General features: G+C 54.2%; 1 protein-coding gene across 16 annotated transcripts in view; it reads left to right on the top strand.

The window, feature by feature from the left end:
* Positions 1 to 14,224, top strand: part of DYSF (dysferlin) — a 226,753-nt gene extending 212,529 nt beyond the window's left edge. For all 16 annotated transcript variants that reach the window (XM_066378029.1, XM_066378031.1, XM_066378025.1 and 13 more), the window contains 5 exons: positions 4,447 to 4,546; positions 6,257 to 6,435; positions 8,135 to 8,244; positions 9,574 to 9,721; positions 13,947 to 14,224. In XM_066378029.1, the coding sequence (XP_066234126.1) occupies positions 4,447 to 4,546; positions 6,257 to 6,435; positions 8,135 to 8,244; positions 9,574 to 9,721; positions 13,947 to 13,985 (576 nt within the window). In that variant the 3' untranslated portion in view covers positions 13,986 to 14,224. The remainder of the gene's footprint in view (positions 1 to 4,446; positions 4,547 to 6,256; positions 6,436 to 8,134; positions 8,245 to 9,573; positions 9,722 to 13,946) is intronic.
* Positions 14,225 to 15,358: the final 1,134 nt, after the last annotated feature.

The raw sequence follows: 15,358 nt of genomic DNA, 5'->3' as shown, positions 1-15,358 counted from the left end.
TGTCCCCTCACCGCCAGTGCCACCACCACCACTGTCCCCTCACCGCCAGTGCCACCACCACCACCACTGTCCCCTCACCGCCAGTGCCACCACCACCACTGTCCCCTCACCGCCAGTGCCACCACCACCACTGTCCCCTCACCGCCAGTGCCACCACCACCACCACTGTCCCCTCACCGCCAGTGCCACCACCACCACTGTCCCCTCACCGCCAGTGCCACCACCACCACTGTCCCCTCACTGCCAGTGCCACCACCACCACACCACTGTCCCCTCGATGCCCCCCGTGGCCACCGCAGCCCTCTGGCAGCCCCCCACAGCCCCTCCCTCCCCCGTTGCCATTCCACAACTACCCCAACCCAGTGCCACACCTAAGTCCACATTCTGAAACCACTGCCTTTCACCAAATCCTAGATAAACCAAGCAGGGAGAAGGGTCATGGGGTCAGAGGGGGAAGAACATGTGTAGGGAAACCCAGTATGGCCATCAGTGCGCAGTGGGCAGACCCTGTCGAGCTTCCCAGGGGCCCTGCCTGGCACATGGTTTGGGTCGTCCATGATATTGGGTGTTGCTTAGCTAGGTTCCTCCTGCTACCTGGTTCCCCACATTTATGTGTCTGGTGGCTGTGCTTATTGTCCAAGCTGGACAGTCAGTAGGGAGTGACGCTGCCCTTCCAGGCCTGGAAGCCATTGTCCTCCTCGCTCCACCTCCCTTTTCTCACCCCAGGCCGAAGGCACTGGGAGAGCTGTCAGCACCAGCAGAGGGAGGGGTGGGTCCAGGGACCTCTGCTCTTTGTGTCTCAGCATCTTCTAGTGTAGGTCTCATCTGGGCTTTACTCCTGCCATAGGAGTGAAGCAGGTGGCCTCCTTCCTGGTGGCTCTACACCTGCCCTTAGGGAGCAGAGCCAGTGTGGGGGGCAGAGGGTGCTGTGGGCAGGGGGGGCCTCACAGCCAGGCTGGCTGGAGGTGGAGGGCCCCTCTGATGGAGTTTCTGACCACAGCGTTGCACCTAGAATCAGTGCTGGAGATTCCCTCCGATTCCACAAAGTAAACGCCTCTCTGGTGTTTTAGTTCTGCTGGCGCCATTTCCTTCCAGAGGGGCTCAAGCCTCCTCTTTCTTTCCTGAGTGGTCAAGTGGCTTAAAGAAGGGAAACATATAATGTACTTCAGCCGACTAGGTCTTCTTACTTCTCTTCATTACATCCCTTTCACATGACCCCCTCCTGACCGAACACACAGGATTGCTTGTGCTATAGAGAAACCAAGTGTTCTGTAGAACATTCTGAAACCATCAGGCAAAAGAAAATATGGGTTAAACAAGGTTAAATGAATTATTTTATCCTGAGATTGCTGCGTGGGGCTTGCCAGAAAGTAGAATTTAGCCACAGCCCTGCATTCTGTGCAGGCAAGGGAAACCCAGCCTACTTTGTAGGTTCAGTCTGTTTTCTTTGCTCAGTGTGTCTGTCTATCACTAGATGTTTCCATCCCAAAGCAAATGCTGCATTTGGTGGGGAGGACTCTCAACCAGACCAGCACTGTGTCTCTTTGCTGCGGGCAGAGCAGCTGTAGGAGCTGGGCACAGGGAGGGAGGGCTGAGGCAGCCTGCACACCCCCTCTGGGGCTCACCCAGTCCTAAAGGGTGCAAGGCGTGGATGGGAAACTGAGGCTGGGAGACACGGACTGGCCTGCTCAAATGAGAGGTGGGGCAGCCCCTCCGTTGTGACAGGTAGCGATGTCAGTCAGCAAGGAATTGTAGGAATTGCAAGAAGCAGGGGCTTCTGTATTTTCTAGGAAGTAGGAGGAAAGAGAATTTCCTGGCTCTCTGGCAGGTGATTTGAGACAAATGAAAAAGGCTAGAAGTAACTGTTAGGTTGAGTGAAGGAGAGAGAGAGAGAGAAAGAAAATGGGAGGAGGGGAGGGAGAGGCAGCAAGCTCATTGCTGGTATAGAGCAGAGTTACCTGGAAGTTCTGAGGGCCCAGCTGGGGCTGCTGGTTAAGGATCTGAGGTGGCTCCATTCTGACGATGATGGGGTTTCCTCTTTGAGTTATAGGCATTGGCAAAGAAGACGGAGAGAGTTCGCTGACCCCTGGTGCATAGCCTGGGCGAGCCATGAAGGGATGAGAGGCCCATGGGGAGAGCAGGGTGGAGAGGAGGCAGAGGATTGGGAGTCCAGAGAGGCACCCAGGAGTGGGGAGAGCTGCCTGAGAGGGTGGCTGGAGGGAGGGATGGAGGGGGTTGGGGAGGAGCCTGAGACACAGAGTCCACGGGCTTCTGAGGTCAACCAGGAGAGTGAGGTGGACCGGCTTGACCCAGGCAGAGCCAGTGGCCCTTCTGTGGGAAAAGGGGCCCCTCTGTGGGGAAAGGGGCCCCTCTGTGGGGAAAGGCTTTGGGAGGCCAGTGGAGCTGGGCCCATGCTGGGCACCAATGAGCTGCTCTGGGCTGAAGGACTGGGTCTGGGGGTGGGTTTCTGTGGGGGCGCTGTACAGCCTCTGGGCTCCTCGGTCATGCCGCAGAGCCAGCCCTCTGCCGAGGGGTTCAGGGCCTCTGGCAGGCAGGCCCTCCAGGGACCCCATTAACCAGACGAGACTGTCGTAAAGTACAAGGTCTCCTTTCATCCGGCTGCTTTGAACCACCGCTGGTTGCCCTGGCCGGCTCCCCACCTGGAGCCCAGCACACCCACCGGGGCCTGCCTGAGCGTCAGGCACCCACCCTGCAAATAAACAGCTAGTAAAAGGGCCCAGACCGGGAGCATAATGAGCGCCTGGGACCTGGGGGGCCATTCCCCAGGCTGGAGCCCCAGCCCAGCTGCTCCCACCAGGGGCCGTTTGAACCTCTGGCTCATTACTGAGCCCATAAACCAGGCCGGCCAGAGGAATGGAGGCTGCTGGCGGCCTGTGCAGGCGGGCCTGCGGAGCTGGCCATAAAAGCCCCGCCAGAGGAGGGAGGCACCTGCAGGAGGGCTGGGGCCCGGAAGAGGGGGAGGCACCAGACATGGGCTGGGGGGCAAGGGCTCAGCTGGGGACCTGAGCCCCTTCTGCAACTCAGGCAGCAGTCCAGACCGAGGCCGGGTGCTTTGTATGGTGGCATTCCTTACGGGACATGGTCTTTGGTTCAGGAGCTCTGTGGCTCTCCAGGAGCTTGGATGGCCATACAGCAGACACAGCTCTGACTGCCAAGCGAGGCTGTGTGTACAGGGCACCCAGGGCCAGACAAACCCTGTGTGGTCAGCAGTGCTCCTCAACTCCCCATGGAGTTTGTCCCTCTGAGACTCGGTCCAGGCCCCTGCTATAACCTGGCACTCAGGACCTTGCTCCTGTAGTCTGGCAGAATATACCCTGTCCTTGTACCCTATCAGGTAAAGCCACAAGAAGAGGACTGAGAACAGGCATGAGCAGGAAAGCCCCAGTAACAGTCCTTTGTGCTGAGTGTGTCTGGACCCAGGGTAAACCCAGACCTTGGCATGCACAGGCTCCACCAGGCGTCCGTGAGAAAAGGCCTAAGATGAACATTGTTTCAGGCCACCTGGTCTGAGGAAGGTGGGGTTGGCAGAGCAGGAGGGTGATGAAATTTCCAGCCCCAGAGACTTTTGATTTGCCCCAGGGCAAGCTCTTGAGGGTGATGGTGGGTGGGTTGGCATGGTGAGGGAGGCGCTGGGGCCACTGCCTCCCCAGTGTCAGCTCCTTACAGAAGTGTGTCAGGGGGATCCTTCTGGTGACATCCAGGGTAGGGTGGGGGATCTCAGCTTCCCAGCCAGCCCATCCCATTCCCAAGATCACAAGCAGGTGGGATCAGGACTCTGAAACCGGACTTCCCAGGTGTGAGCTCTGACTTGCCACTTCCCAGGGGAGTGACTCACAGGCTACTTGCTCTGGTTTCCTCAGCTGGGAGGATAGCATCTCCCTTATAGGTTATTGGAAAGATAAATGAGTTCACGGTGGTAAAGGGCTGATGTGTAAGAAGTGCAATGTTAAGGGGGAATACAGGGACAGAAAGGGACTTTGCTTGGGTGATGGGTGCACGATGCAATGTGCAAAGGATGTTTTGTTGAGTTGTATACTTGAAACCTATATGATTTTGTGGACCAATGTCACTCCCATAAATTCAATAAAAAAGTACAATATTAATATTATTATTATTAGCTGTCAGATCTTGGGAAAAGTCTTAACTTCTCTAAGCCTCTGTTTCATCATCTGTAAAATGGGAATGAGAACATTAACTCATGGAATTGGGAGGATTAAAGGAGCCAACTATATAAAGGGAAGCTGCATGGTACCCCCTTGAACCCTGAACATTGCTCTCTGGGGTCTTATCAGTCTTCCCACCAGGACCTGGCTCTGGCCAGTCCCTAAGGGATGTCCCACTCCACTGCCTCCTCCAGGCTGGAAGGGACCACTTCCTCTCTCTAATCTCTTTCCTGCTTCCTTCTATTCTCCCCCTTTGGGCCAGGATGCTTTCTGGAGGCTGGACAAGACTGAGAGCAAAATCCCGGCGCGAGTGGTATTTCAGATCTGGGACAATGACAAGTTCTCCTTTGACGACTTTCTGGGTGAGCACTGCTCCTGGTCAGCACAGTTTGCACATTGGGGGCTGCCCCGGAACCCCCACTGTGTGTGTGCACCACTCTGGGCTGGCTGGAAGGAGGCAGTCCTACTTTCTGCCCTCTGGGAGGACAGAGTCACTGGTCCCTACTACTGAGTGAGATTTTCAATGCAGAGTATTGAAAAGTGCCGGAGAGATCAGTAGGGTGGGTCTGCCAGCAGAGGTGGCATTGGCACTGGGCCATGATGGGTGGTAGGACTCAGATAGCTAAGGAATAGATGGAAATGCAGGTTGAAGGCAGTGCAAGCATCTGCTGGCCACAGCTGGCTGTCTGGCCTCAGGCGTGACAGGATGCCTTCTACTCCATTCCTCAGTCTAGATGCAGACTGAGTCTAGCAAATGAGGGGGCTCATGACACTCTTTACCTGTGTGCATGAGTGATGACTGAATGAATGGACATGGCTTCATCCCCCAAGCCCCAGACAGGACTCTGAGTGGCAGAAGTGTGCCCGAATCCTGAGCTGGGGAGCAAGGAGGACTGGGCTGAAGGGTGTGGTAGAGGCAGTGCTCTCGTAGGGGTGAGATATGGGCCGGCAGTCTGGACTGTAACAGCCCCATCACAACTATACAATTTAACCAGGAAAATGTGGTCTGTTTTTACAATGGCGTGCTATTCAGCCATAGAAAGAAATGTAATACTGCTGCATGCTACAATGGGGACGAACCTTGAAAACATGCTCAGTGAAAGAAGCTAGGCAACAAAAGGACACATATTGTATGATTCCATTTATATGAAATGTCCAAAGTAGGCAAATCTGTATGCACAGAAAGAAGGCTCATGGTTGCTAGGGTTGAGAGGAGAGGGGGGTGGGGAGTGACTCCATGGGTGTGGTGTCTCTTTTAGGAATGATGAATTTTGAATTAAAATGACAAATTTTATGTCAGATAGATTTTACCACAATAAAAACAATTAAAAATTGATGGATGGGCCTGACCAGGTGGTGGTGCAGTAGATAGAGCGTTGAAATGGGAAGCGGAGGATTCAGGTTCAAAACTCCAAAGCAGCTGGCTTGAGCATGGGCCCATCTGGCTTGAGCGCGGGCTCATCCAGATTGAGAGCTGGCTCACCAGCTTGAGTGCAGGGTCTCTGGCTTGAGCCTGGGATCATAGACATGACCCCATGGTTGCTGGCTTGAGCCCAAGGTCGCTGGCTTGAGCAAGGGGTCACTCGCTCCACTGTAGGCCCCTGATCAAGGCACATATGAGAAAGCAATCACTGAACAACTAAGGAGCTGCAATGAAGAATTGATGCTTCTCATCTCTTTCCCTTCCTGTCTGTCTGTCCCTATCTGTCCCTCTCACTGACTTTCGCTCTGTCAAAAAAATTTTTTTTTGATGGATGGTAGACATAGACAGTTGGTGAATGAATGGATCCGTGTATAATAAGATGAGCAGGTGAGTGGGTGGGAAGCTCTCTTAAGGCGAATCAATGAGGTAGATTGGGGGCACATGTAGACAGATGAGGAGCTATATCGATGGAATAGGAGAGCATGGATGGGGAGCTGGAGTCTGAGGGGTCTGACCTGCAGCTGAGCCCATGGGAGGAGGCTGAGGAGGTGACAGTGAGTTTTTGGGGAACCTGTGCAGCCCCAGGGCAGGCCCTGGCTGTTGGGGCCTGGGAAACCGTCCTCCACCAAGGAACCCCTCTCTGCTGTAGGCTCCTTGCAGCTGGATCTCAACCGCATGCCCAAGCCTGCCAAGACAGCCGAGAAGTGCTCCCTGGACCTGCTGGATGACACTTTCCACCCAGAGTGGTTTGTGTCCCTTTTCGAACAGAAAACAGTGAAGGGCTGGTGGCCCTGTGTGGCAGAGGAGAGTGAGAAGAAGATATTGGCAGTAAGTCTGCTGTCCCCAAACCAGTGGAGGCGTGGGGGCTGCTCTTTGGTAGAAATCGCTGGGCACATACGTGTTCCTTTTCCCCTCTGTTGCCTTCCCTCTGTCTGTTTCCAAGGTGCCAGCCCTCTTCCCTTTCCAGTTCCCAGCCTTCCTCTCCTTGGGCTCGCATACCGGGGAAGCCTATTTAAACTGAAAGATGCACTGATCTCCCTCTGACCCTGTTTGTGCTCTGGCTCCTGGGCTTTCACAGTGATCTGAGTGCTGGGATCCCCTCTGGCCTGGGCCTTCTGTGGAAGACGGGGTAGTGCCTTTCTCACTTGACCAGGACCCTGCCAGGGACCTTCCTTGCCCTCCCGTTCTTACCTAGAGGTCTGCTCAGTGGTGTGACAGGGGATTGTGTTGTCCCTGGAAATGAATCCCTGAACAGTTTATTTAAAAATAGCAGACAGTCATTCATCCCCTAAAGTGGACCTTGAAATAAAATACCTTTGTAAAACAATAAATTATAACAAGTAACAAGAAATAACTAACGCCTCAAAAGAAAAATGAGCAAAGGGCATGCATAGATAATCAGAAAAGAAGTACAAATGGACATTAAACTTTTAAAAAGGCTTACTTCCCCTCGCAGTGAAATAAAGGCATATTTTTAAAATGTGAAAAACGGTTGCCTCTTAAATTAGAATTTAAAACCTAGAAGTGCTCATTGATGGTGAAGATGCAGAGGCAACTCCGCATTCACTTCTGCTGGGGTGCTAGTGGTTTTACTGTCCGCGGAAGCAAGAGATTTAACAAGATTTATGCCTTTGGCCTCTGTCATCCCACTTCTAAAAAGTCTCTCCTAAAGAAATAACTGCTATAATAAAAGAAAATTAGGTTCTGGGGTGTTTGTTGCAGCATTATTTATAATATCACAGAGTTGGAAACAACCTAAATGAACCAAAATAAGTAGTTTACGGAACACAAATTATGGTCAACCATCCCATAGAATGTCTTACAGCCATCACAAAGCAAACTTAAAAGACCATGTAATTATATAGTAAAATTGAATATGTTTCTAAGTGAAAGAAGCAAGCCATAGAACTGTATATATACACAGTGTACTGGTTCAGCTACTTGCAGAGAAAAGAGCTCTGATGCATGCAGAAGTTAGCAGCGGAGTTGCTGTCTGCACACAGTGGAGGTGTGGCTGGTGACCACCTTCCTTTACACAGGCAGACCTTGGAGACCTTGTGGGATCAGCTGCAGACGACCGCAATAAAACGAGCCCCTTGAATGTTTTGGCTTCCCAGTGCATATAAAAATTCTGTTTACACTACTGTAGTCTAAGCGTGCAATAGTATTACGTTTATAAAAAAAATGTACATCCCTTAATTTAACCATACTTTATTGCTAAATTATACTAACCATCATTTGAGCCTTTAGCCAGTCAGAACCTTTTTGCTAGCAGAGGGTCTAGCCTTCGTTTGTAAAGAACGAAATGTCTGCAAAGCGCAGGAAGTGACACACAATAAAACAAGGTGCACCTGTATATTTCTGTGGCTTCTAAATGCTCTACAGGGAGTGGCTTTTATGATCAGATCAACCCAATATCATTAAGACAATTAAATAAAGTGGTTCTTACAATTGTCCTGGTCTGGCTCTTCTCCAGGCCATTGGGCAGAGCCTTCGTGTCCTGACCAGGTTCTCTCTGTCCCCGCAGGGTAAGCTGGAGATGACCTTAGAGATTGTAGCAGAGAATGAGCATGAGGAGCGGCCTGCTGGCCAGGGCCGGGATGAGCCCAACATGAACCCCAAACTCGAGGATCCAAGGTCAGTGCCCAGCTCCTGACCTCTGATGCCAAAAATTGTAGCCACGTTTTAGGAGGCATTTATTGCATAGTCCCTTGGAGGTCACAAGGCCCACACGGCCCAGCGAGTGCTGCATCATGTTAGGGGCAGATGACGGGCGTCATTCCAGGAACACTGGGCTCCTTAGCTAGTTCCGGAAGCAGGCGCTGTTGGGCAGCTGCTGGTGTGTGCCAAGCAGGCTGTTGGATGGAACATGCATGTTGTGCTATGGCACCTTCTCTGCTTTTATCATCCCCATTCTACAGCTGAGGAAACAGTCTGAGCAGAGTGGAATAAGGAAAGTGGTGAGGCTGGAATTCTCATACTTGATCTGATTGGCTCTGGAGCCCAATCCAGGTCTTTCCCTTGACCAAGCTGTCTTCTGTGGCTCTCCTGTGGTATAAAAGTGGCTTTCAAATAGTCTTTCAGCCTTAATTTTCCCCATCTACGAAAAGGGGGAACCAGTCCCTGTCTTCCCTACTTCATCGGCCCCTAAGTGGATATAGGTGCCTTGAAGGCAGTGGCTGGAGGCTGAAAGACTGCTGCTGGGGGTGGTGGCGTCAGGGTGGCTTCTGCTGGGTCCTTTGTGGTCTGCTCGGCTCAAGTCAGAGTCGCACAGACAGCCCATTCTATCATGGTGCTGTCTCAAGTGCCATGGGGCTGCAGAGCAGGGAGAGCCATCCCAGCGCAACGATCTTGGGATCTGGGTACAAAGACAGGAGAGGCCCAGGAGACCTAGCAGCATGCAGTTAAAATGGCCATTACTGAGACATAAAACCTTGCATGCTCTTTGCGTTATGAGGCTGACCTGGGGAGGTTTTGGGGTTTTCGACTGTGAAAGGAACTCAGCTGTCTGGGTTCACTTCCTGTCATTGTTCCTTGAGCACAGACCAGCCAGGTGCATCCAGGCAGGTGGCTTGGCTTATGTGGGGCGCGGGGCTATCGCTCACTTGATGCGACAGCCCCTTGAGGTTCTGCCTAGCTCTCAGATCTCTAGTCTGTGATTAAACCCTGGGCCAAGAAGGAAAGAGGGCCACAGAGAAGGTGTCCTGAACAGGGTGGCAGAGAACTGGGCCCCTGAGGGTGACACCAAGAAGAGGAGGCAGCATGGGTGGGGCTCACACTATCGCAGAGGCTTGGAGGAGAAGGGACTGCAGGTAGGCAGGGCTGAGTTTTGGGGCAGGGACTGGGGGCCTTGAGGCTGGGCAGGTTCTGGGGCTGCTCTGGAGGACCAGGGCGGTTTGGGAGCAGGACTGAGATAAAGCAGCCGTGGTAGGGCTGCCCTGCTGACCTCTGGGACCTCACTTCCAGGCGCCCTGACACCTCCTTCCTCTGGTTCACCTCCCCGTACAAGACCATGAAGTTCATCCTGTGGCGGCGGTTCCGGTGTGCCATCATCCTCTTCATCGTTCTCTTCATCCTGCTGCTGTTCTTGGGCATCTTCATCTACGCTTTCCCGGTGAGCAGACCTGAGCAGGAGGCGCAGGCCCTGGCTTGGCGGAGCTCCCGGTCTGGTGTGTGTGTGGGGGTACAGCTCTTGACCTCCCTCAGCATCTGGTCTCATGGAGAGTCTGTCCTTGTCCTCAAAGAGCCCAGTCTACAGCCTCTGTCCTTGAAGAGCCCATGGTCTGATGAGGGAGTCATGACCATTACCCTGGGGAGTCCGTAGTCTGGTAGGGAGACAAAATCCTACAGTTGGGGGCTCTTAGTCTAATAGGGGAAACTGAGCTCTGACCCTCGATGGAGAGACACAGCTGTCTTCAGCAAGCCCCTGGACTATGTAGTCAAAGGGTGGGTAGAAGGTGAGCCCCCTGGGCAAGGGTGGGTGGGGGAACCTTCTTGAAGGAGGGAGTGGAACTGAGTGAGGAAGGGAAGGTATGGATGGCAGAACAGAGAAGTTCTCTCTGTTTATGAGGATGGCACCTGCTGAGGTCCAGATGAAGAGAGGACCTGGGGCCAGGAGAGGGTCTCATTGTCCATCTGAGGACCGTGATAGAGTGTGTCCTGCCTCCTGCAGTAGGATAGGCATAGAGGAAGATGTGGGTGTTCAGGAGGTGGCCTGGGAGCCTCTCACTTGGCACAGTGCACATTGGGGTTCCTTTCACCTGGTCAGAAGCCAGCTGCTGCCTGCTGCCCTCAGCTCCGTAGGGCCCCATTCCTGGAGGAGGATCTGGGGCTGTGTTCTTGGTCTGAGTTCCCCTCGTCCTCACAGCTCATCAGGGGAACCCTGTAGATGGCCCAACCCCCCACCCTCACCCAGTGTCTCTGCAACTTCAAACCTTGAAGGGACCATAGTGTTACCAAGCTGATACCTGACTTTTAATATTCTTTAAGACATTTTTACCTTTTAAAATGAAATTTTCAGACTGATATGAAAGTAGAGAGAGTGGTATAATCAACTCTGTATCACCCTGATTTCAATGGCAAAGAAAGAGACACCCAGAGAGGTGAAGGGACTGGCTCAGACCACAGGAAGTCTCTCCACAGCTCCTGATCTGGGGTTCTGGGCACTGTGGGCCTCAGTCCTGGGCGACACCAGGCCACTGGCCAAGCACAGTATTCCTGCAGCGGGCAGTCTGCTCTGGGAATCACTCGCCTGTGTGCATTTTGCTTTGTGACTCGTCTAGGAGGAGGGGCAGGAGGAGAGCTCTCTCCCAGGGACTGGTGAGCCCTTGAATTAGCAGGTTTTTGATTTGTTAGAGATGCAGTTTAACCTTGTTTCATTATAATGTTATTGAGATGCCATAGGAACTTGACTCTTGTTTATATCAATTAGCTGATGGTAAAACTGGTTTTGGTATATGTCATTTTACTTAAAGTGATAGAAGCCATTGCTTTTGTTAAGTGAGGACTTACCGTTTCAGCGGAGTGCGCCCCCTACGATGAAGACAGTTACAACCACAGAGCCATCCTCTTCCGCCCCTAATATGGACTGTGGGGAACAGCAGAGGGGACTGTCTGGTCTGGGCCCCGTAGGTGACAAAGGAGGGTCCATATCCAGGGTGGCCAGTGCATCTGGCTGCAGGCCAGGCCCTCTAAACTGGCTGGAGCCGGCCACCTTGCCGAGGTACGTTCTGAGGCTCAGCAAGAACAGTCATGGCTGATTGGTCAAATAGACTGCAGTCCAGGCGTCCGTCCAGGTTGTGAAGAACTAAAGCTTATACAATTTGGAGGGTGCTCTTGAAGCAAAGGAAGACGAAATTACAAATACAAGGCTAGGTACTGGGCCACGAAAGGGCACGTGCAGTTGTGGCACCTGGAGTGTGAGCTGCCCGGCCGCCCGGGGATCTGGGGTCGGGCCCGGGACGCCGCCACCATGTTCCCCAAACTGGGCAGGCCCTGGGTGCTGAGCCAGGAAGGCGAGACGCCACCTGCCCTGCATCCCTCGGGCTCACCTTCTTTCATGTTAAGTGTGTCAGGCCATATTCTGTTCAGGTGAAGACTTTATTAAGCCTGTGCTGTGTGTCTGAGAGGCGGGCGTGTATCATGGTGATGAAGGAAAGGGTGATGAGGCTGGTGCCACTGGGCAGCTCACTCCTCCGGGACACACTGAGGACAGTGAAGGAGGGAAAACATGGGTGCAGTCAGGGGCTGTGTCCTGAGGCGCAGGCTGGGGCATTCAGGCAGAGGACAGCTGGTGCAAACTGTCCTGGCCCTGGCCCCTCCTTTGTCCCTCTCGGCCCAGACCAGACAGTCCCCTCTGCTGTTCCCCACAGTCCATGCTAAGAAGGAAAGGAATGGCTCTGTGGTTTTAACTGTCTTCATCGTAGGGGGCGCACTCCGCTGAAATGGTAAGTCCTCACTTAACAAAAGCGACGGCTTCTGTCACTTTAAGTGGAACGACATATACCAAAACCAGTGTTACCATCAGCTAATTGATATAAACAAGAGTCAAGTTCTTATGGCATCTCATCAAGGCTTTAAGGAAATGATGTTCAACTGCACTTCTAACAGCTCGAGGAGCAGCAGTGGCAGCAGCCCCAGGGAGCTGGTTAGAAATGCAGAGTCCTGGGCCGGCTGCAGGTCTGCTAAGGAACACCTGCACTTGGGCACATTCAGGGCAACACAGGATGGAGCTCTGCACTTGGAGTCAGGAGATACTGGCTGGCCTCTGCCTCTGCCAGTGACTTCCCGTGTGCCCTTGGCAAGCCCTCCCACCTGCGCCAGGACGGACGGGGTCGGGCTGTGTCCGCTCTGCCCTGCACTGACCGGCGCTGTGGTTAGGGGAGCTCCTTCTCCTTCCTTGGGGCTTCACATCAAGCCAGCCTCCTCCTGAAGAGCTAAGGGAAAGGCAGGGGCAGGGCCAGGGCCAAAGGGACACTGCCACCGTCCTTTCCATGCCTAGCTCCTGCCCCTGGCCACCGGGCCCTTCCCAGGGAGGCATGCGGGCAGCAGGCCAGGCCTTCAGGTGTCGGGAAGGAGGCACTGCTGCCTGGCTGGGAGAGAAGAGATTTCCAGTCGCTTCCAGCCCGTGGCCCTTCCTTGTCTCTGGGGCAGCCTCACCCCAAGCCCTGTGGGCGGGAGCAGAGGAGTCTTTGACCAGTAGCCCTAGTCAGAGCCCCCCTGTTTTCTGGGCCCACAACAGCAGCCATCACCCTCCTTTGAATTCTTCTGTATATTGTTCTCTTTAAAATAGCCCTGTCTTTCCTCTCCCAGAGCTGGTGTTTGGAGTTCAGACCCTAGGCGAGAAGTGGCAGGCTGAAGGGGCAGCCGGGGCCTGAGGCTGCAGACTGGCTCTGTTGGCAGGCCTTCGCTGCCCCCGGGCAAATCCACTTCTCTCCAGCCCTGCTGCCCACTTGCCTTCACCTGGCCCTTTGGCCTTGTGGGGGGACAGAGGGCCTGGCCATGAGGGGCCAAGTCCAGAGCTGCTTCCCTGCAGTTGGTCTCATCTCTCGCCCTTGTGGAAATTCCCCTGGGAGGGGGACAAGGCGGACGGTCGGTCTGAGTCCTCCAGTCTCCCCGCAGCCGGCCGGGAGCAGGGCCAGCGCGGGAGGCGGAGGCAGGAGGTGATCTGGCGGAAGGCTTTGTTTCCAGAGTCGGCTTTCCCGGGCTGGCGCTGGGGAACATACTGTCCCAATTAGGAGCCCTGTGTTGTGTTGTATGTGTTTTCATGGTTTGGGGGGGAGGAGGGGGGCCAGGAGATTCCTTTCAGTCCTACAGCAGCCAGGGTCTAATCAGGGGTGACCCATCCCAGGTGCTGGCCTATGTCATGGGTCATCCCCAAACACCCAGCCTCCCAGGTTTCTCTCTCTCTCTCTCTCTCTCTCTCTATCAGCTTTCTGGAGAGGGTCATGGTGACCCATGAGTTTTGGGTCCAGGTGGGAGGGGGGAGAATTGTGGCCATGCCTTCAGACCCCCACCTGGTGGAAGAGGCCGGGGCAGGCCCTGGGGGTCAGAATCTTCTCGGCCGCTGGCTGGAACGTGAGGTTAGGCCCTGGATTGTGGGGGAGAAGACAGAGCAGCTCAGGCCCTGTGGCCCCCAGGAGGGAGGTTTCCCCAGGAACTTTGAAGGTCTGGGTTTGTATGATTGGCAAGAGCTCTAGGAGGGTAGTGTTGAGCTGAGTGAGGTGTGGGGAGTGGGGAGGGCAGGGTGCAGGCAGGTGGATGAGTGGGTGAGCCCCTCTCCCTGCCCTGTCCCTCCTGGTAGCTCTCATCACAGGCCCCTGCCTCCTCCCTCCCTCTAGAACTATGCTGCCATGAAGCTGGTGAAGCCCTTCCGCTGAGGACTGTCTGGCCCAGGACTGGCTGCTTCCTCTGCCTTGCTCAGCCGAGCTTCTCCAGACCTCCAGGCCTGTCCATCCTGCCAAGGTGGGCAGACAAACGGGTGGGCTGCCACATGCTCCAAAAGTTTGGTAACATCGAGCCCTCAGGTCACCTGCCTTTATCATTTCCTCCTCCCCCAGGCCGACCCTTTTGGGATCAGCCCATGTGTATTTCCGTATAAAACAGTTGGAACCACGAAGCTGTGTTGGTGTGTGTATCTCTTCAGTACCTGAATGAGGTGTGACTGTGCAGGGCATGTGTCTGGTGGGTGGGTAGGAGCGGGATGGATGACATCTGAGTGGAACTGTGAATTCCTTGACGAGGCTGGTTGGGGGTGGGGTGGGCTTTGAGGTGGGGCCTGCCTGCTGAAAGACCCAGCGTGTTCTGTGTCTCCCGGACTGCCCCTCACCCCCACCTCACTCCAGCATCTCCTCTCCCTTTTCCGGGTTCCCCTTTGCTTAGGTGGTAACCTGTACCTTCTGGTTTCTTTGACTACATCTGGGAAGGGATTCCACTCTACGCAAATGGAGCCCCAAGGAATAGCCTGGGTCAGGAACTCTCCAGATAGGGAGGGCTGCTGGTCCCCTGGGTGTGATCTTGTCCCCAGTACTCTTGGATTTCTTGTGACTCCCCTCCCTCTGCTTCCTCACTCTGCCTTCAAGAGCTGGTCTGGACAAACACACCTTTTTCTTGTGGTCTGAGGTTTAGCATTTGCCACAGGTCTGACATCTGTAGAAATCAAGCTTAATCTAGGCGAGCAGCAGGAATATACTTAGAGAAGAAGCAAAAAGTGTGAAAACCTTGTGTTTCTAAAATAGAAACCTCTGCCTCTCTCCCCGGAGGAGCTGGAGCTCTGGAGTGCAGCCTGGCTGCCTCTTCTCCTGTGACCAGGGTCGGTAGGGGTGGGGGTGGTGGGTAGGGGTGATTCTCCAATCTCCTGCTGTGAGCCTGCTCCCCTGGCCCAGGCCCCAAGGCCCCAGAGTGATCCTTCCGGGCCATCTGGCTCTTCACTGCACTCTGAGATCTAGACAGAGGCCCTGCCAGGTCCCCACCTGATTGGCAGGACTGGAAGTGATTGGCACAGGGGTGATGGATGACCTGAGTCCTCTGGGAAGATGGAGCTACACCTCGAATGCTGAGTGATTCTCTTTTCAGAAGAGGCCAGCTGAAGGTGGCCTTCAGGGTCCAGCTCTGCATGGACCCTGAGAATTTGGGTGGCTAGTCCTGCGACCTTGACACTGAAACCCTGGAGCCAGGTGGCCACACCTCACACAGAACACGGAGCAGGGTCCAGGGTCCAAAGCTTCTGAGAAAGTCAGTCTGGTGACGAGCT

This window comes from Saccopteryx leptura, chromosome 3, assembly GCF_036850995.1.
Source record: "Saccopteryx leptura isolate mSacLep1 chromosome 3, mSacLep1_pri_phased_curated, whole genome shotgun sequence".
Taxonomy (NCBI): Eukaryota; Metazoa; Chordata; class Mammalia; order Chiroptera; family Emballonuridae; genus Saccopteryx; species Saccopteryx leptura.
The sequence above is the reverse complement of the archived record's forward strand: the minus strand, read 5'-3'. Positions and strand labels throughout refer to the sequence as shown.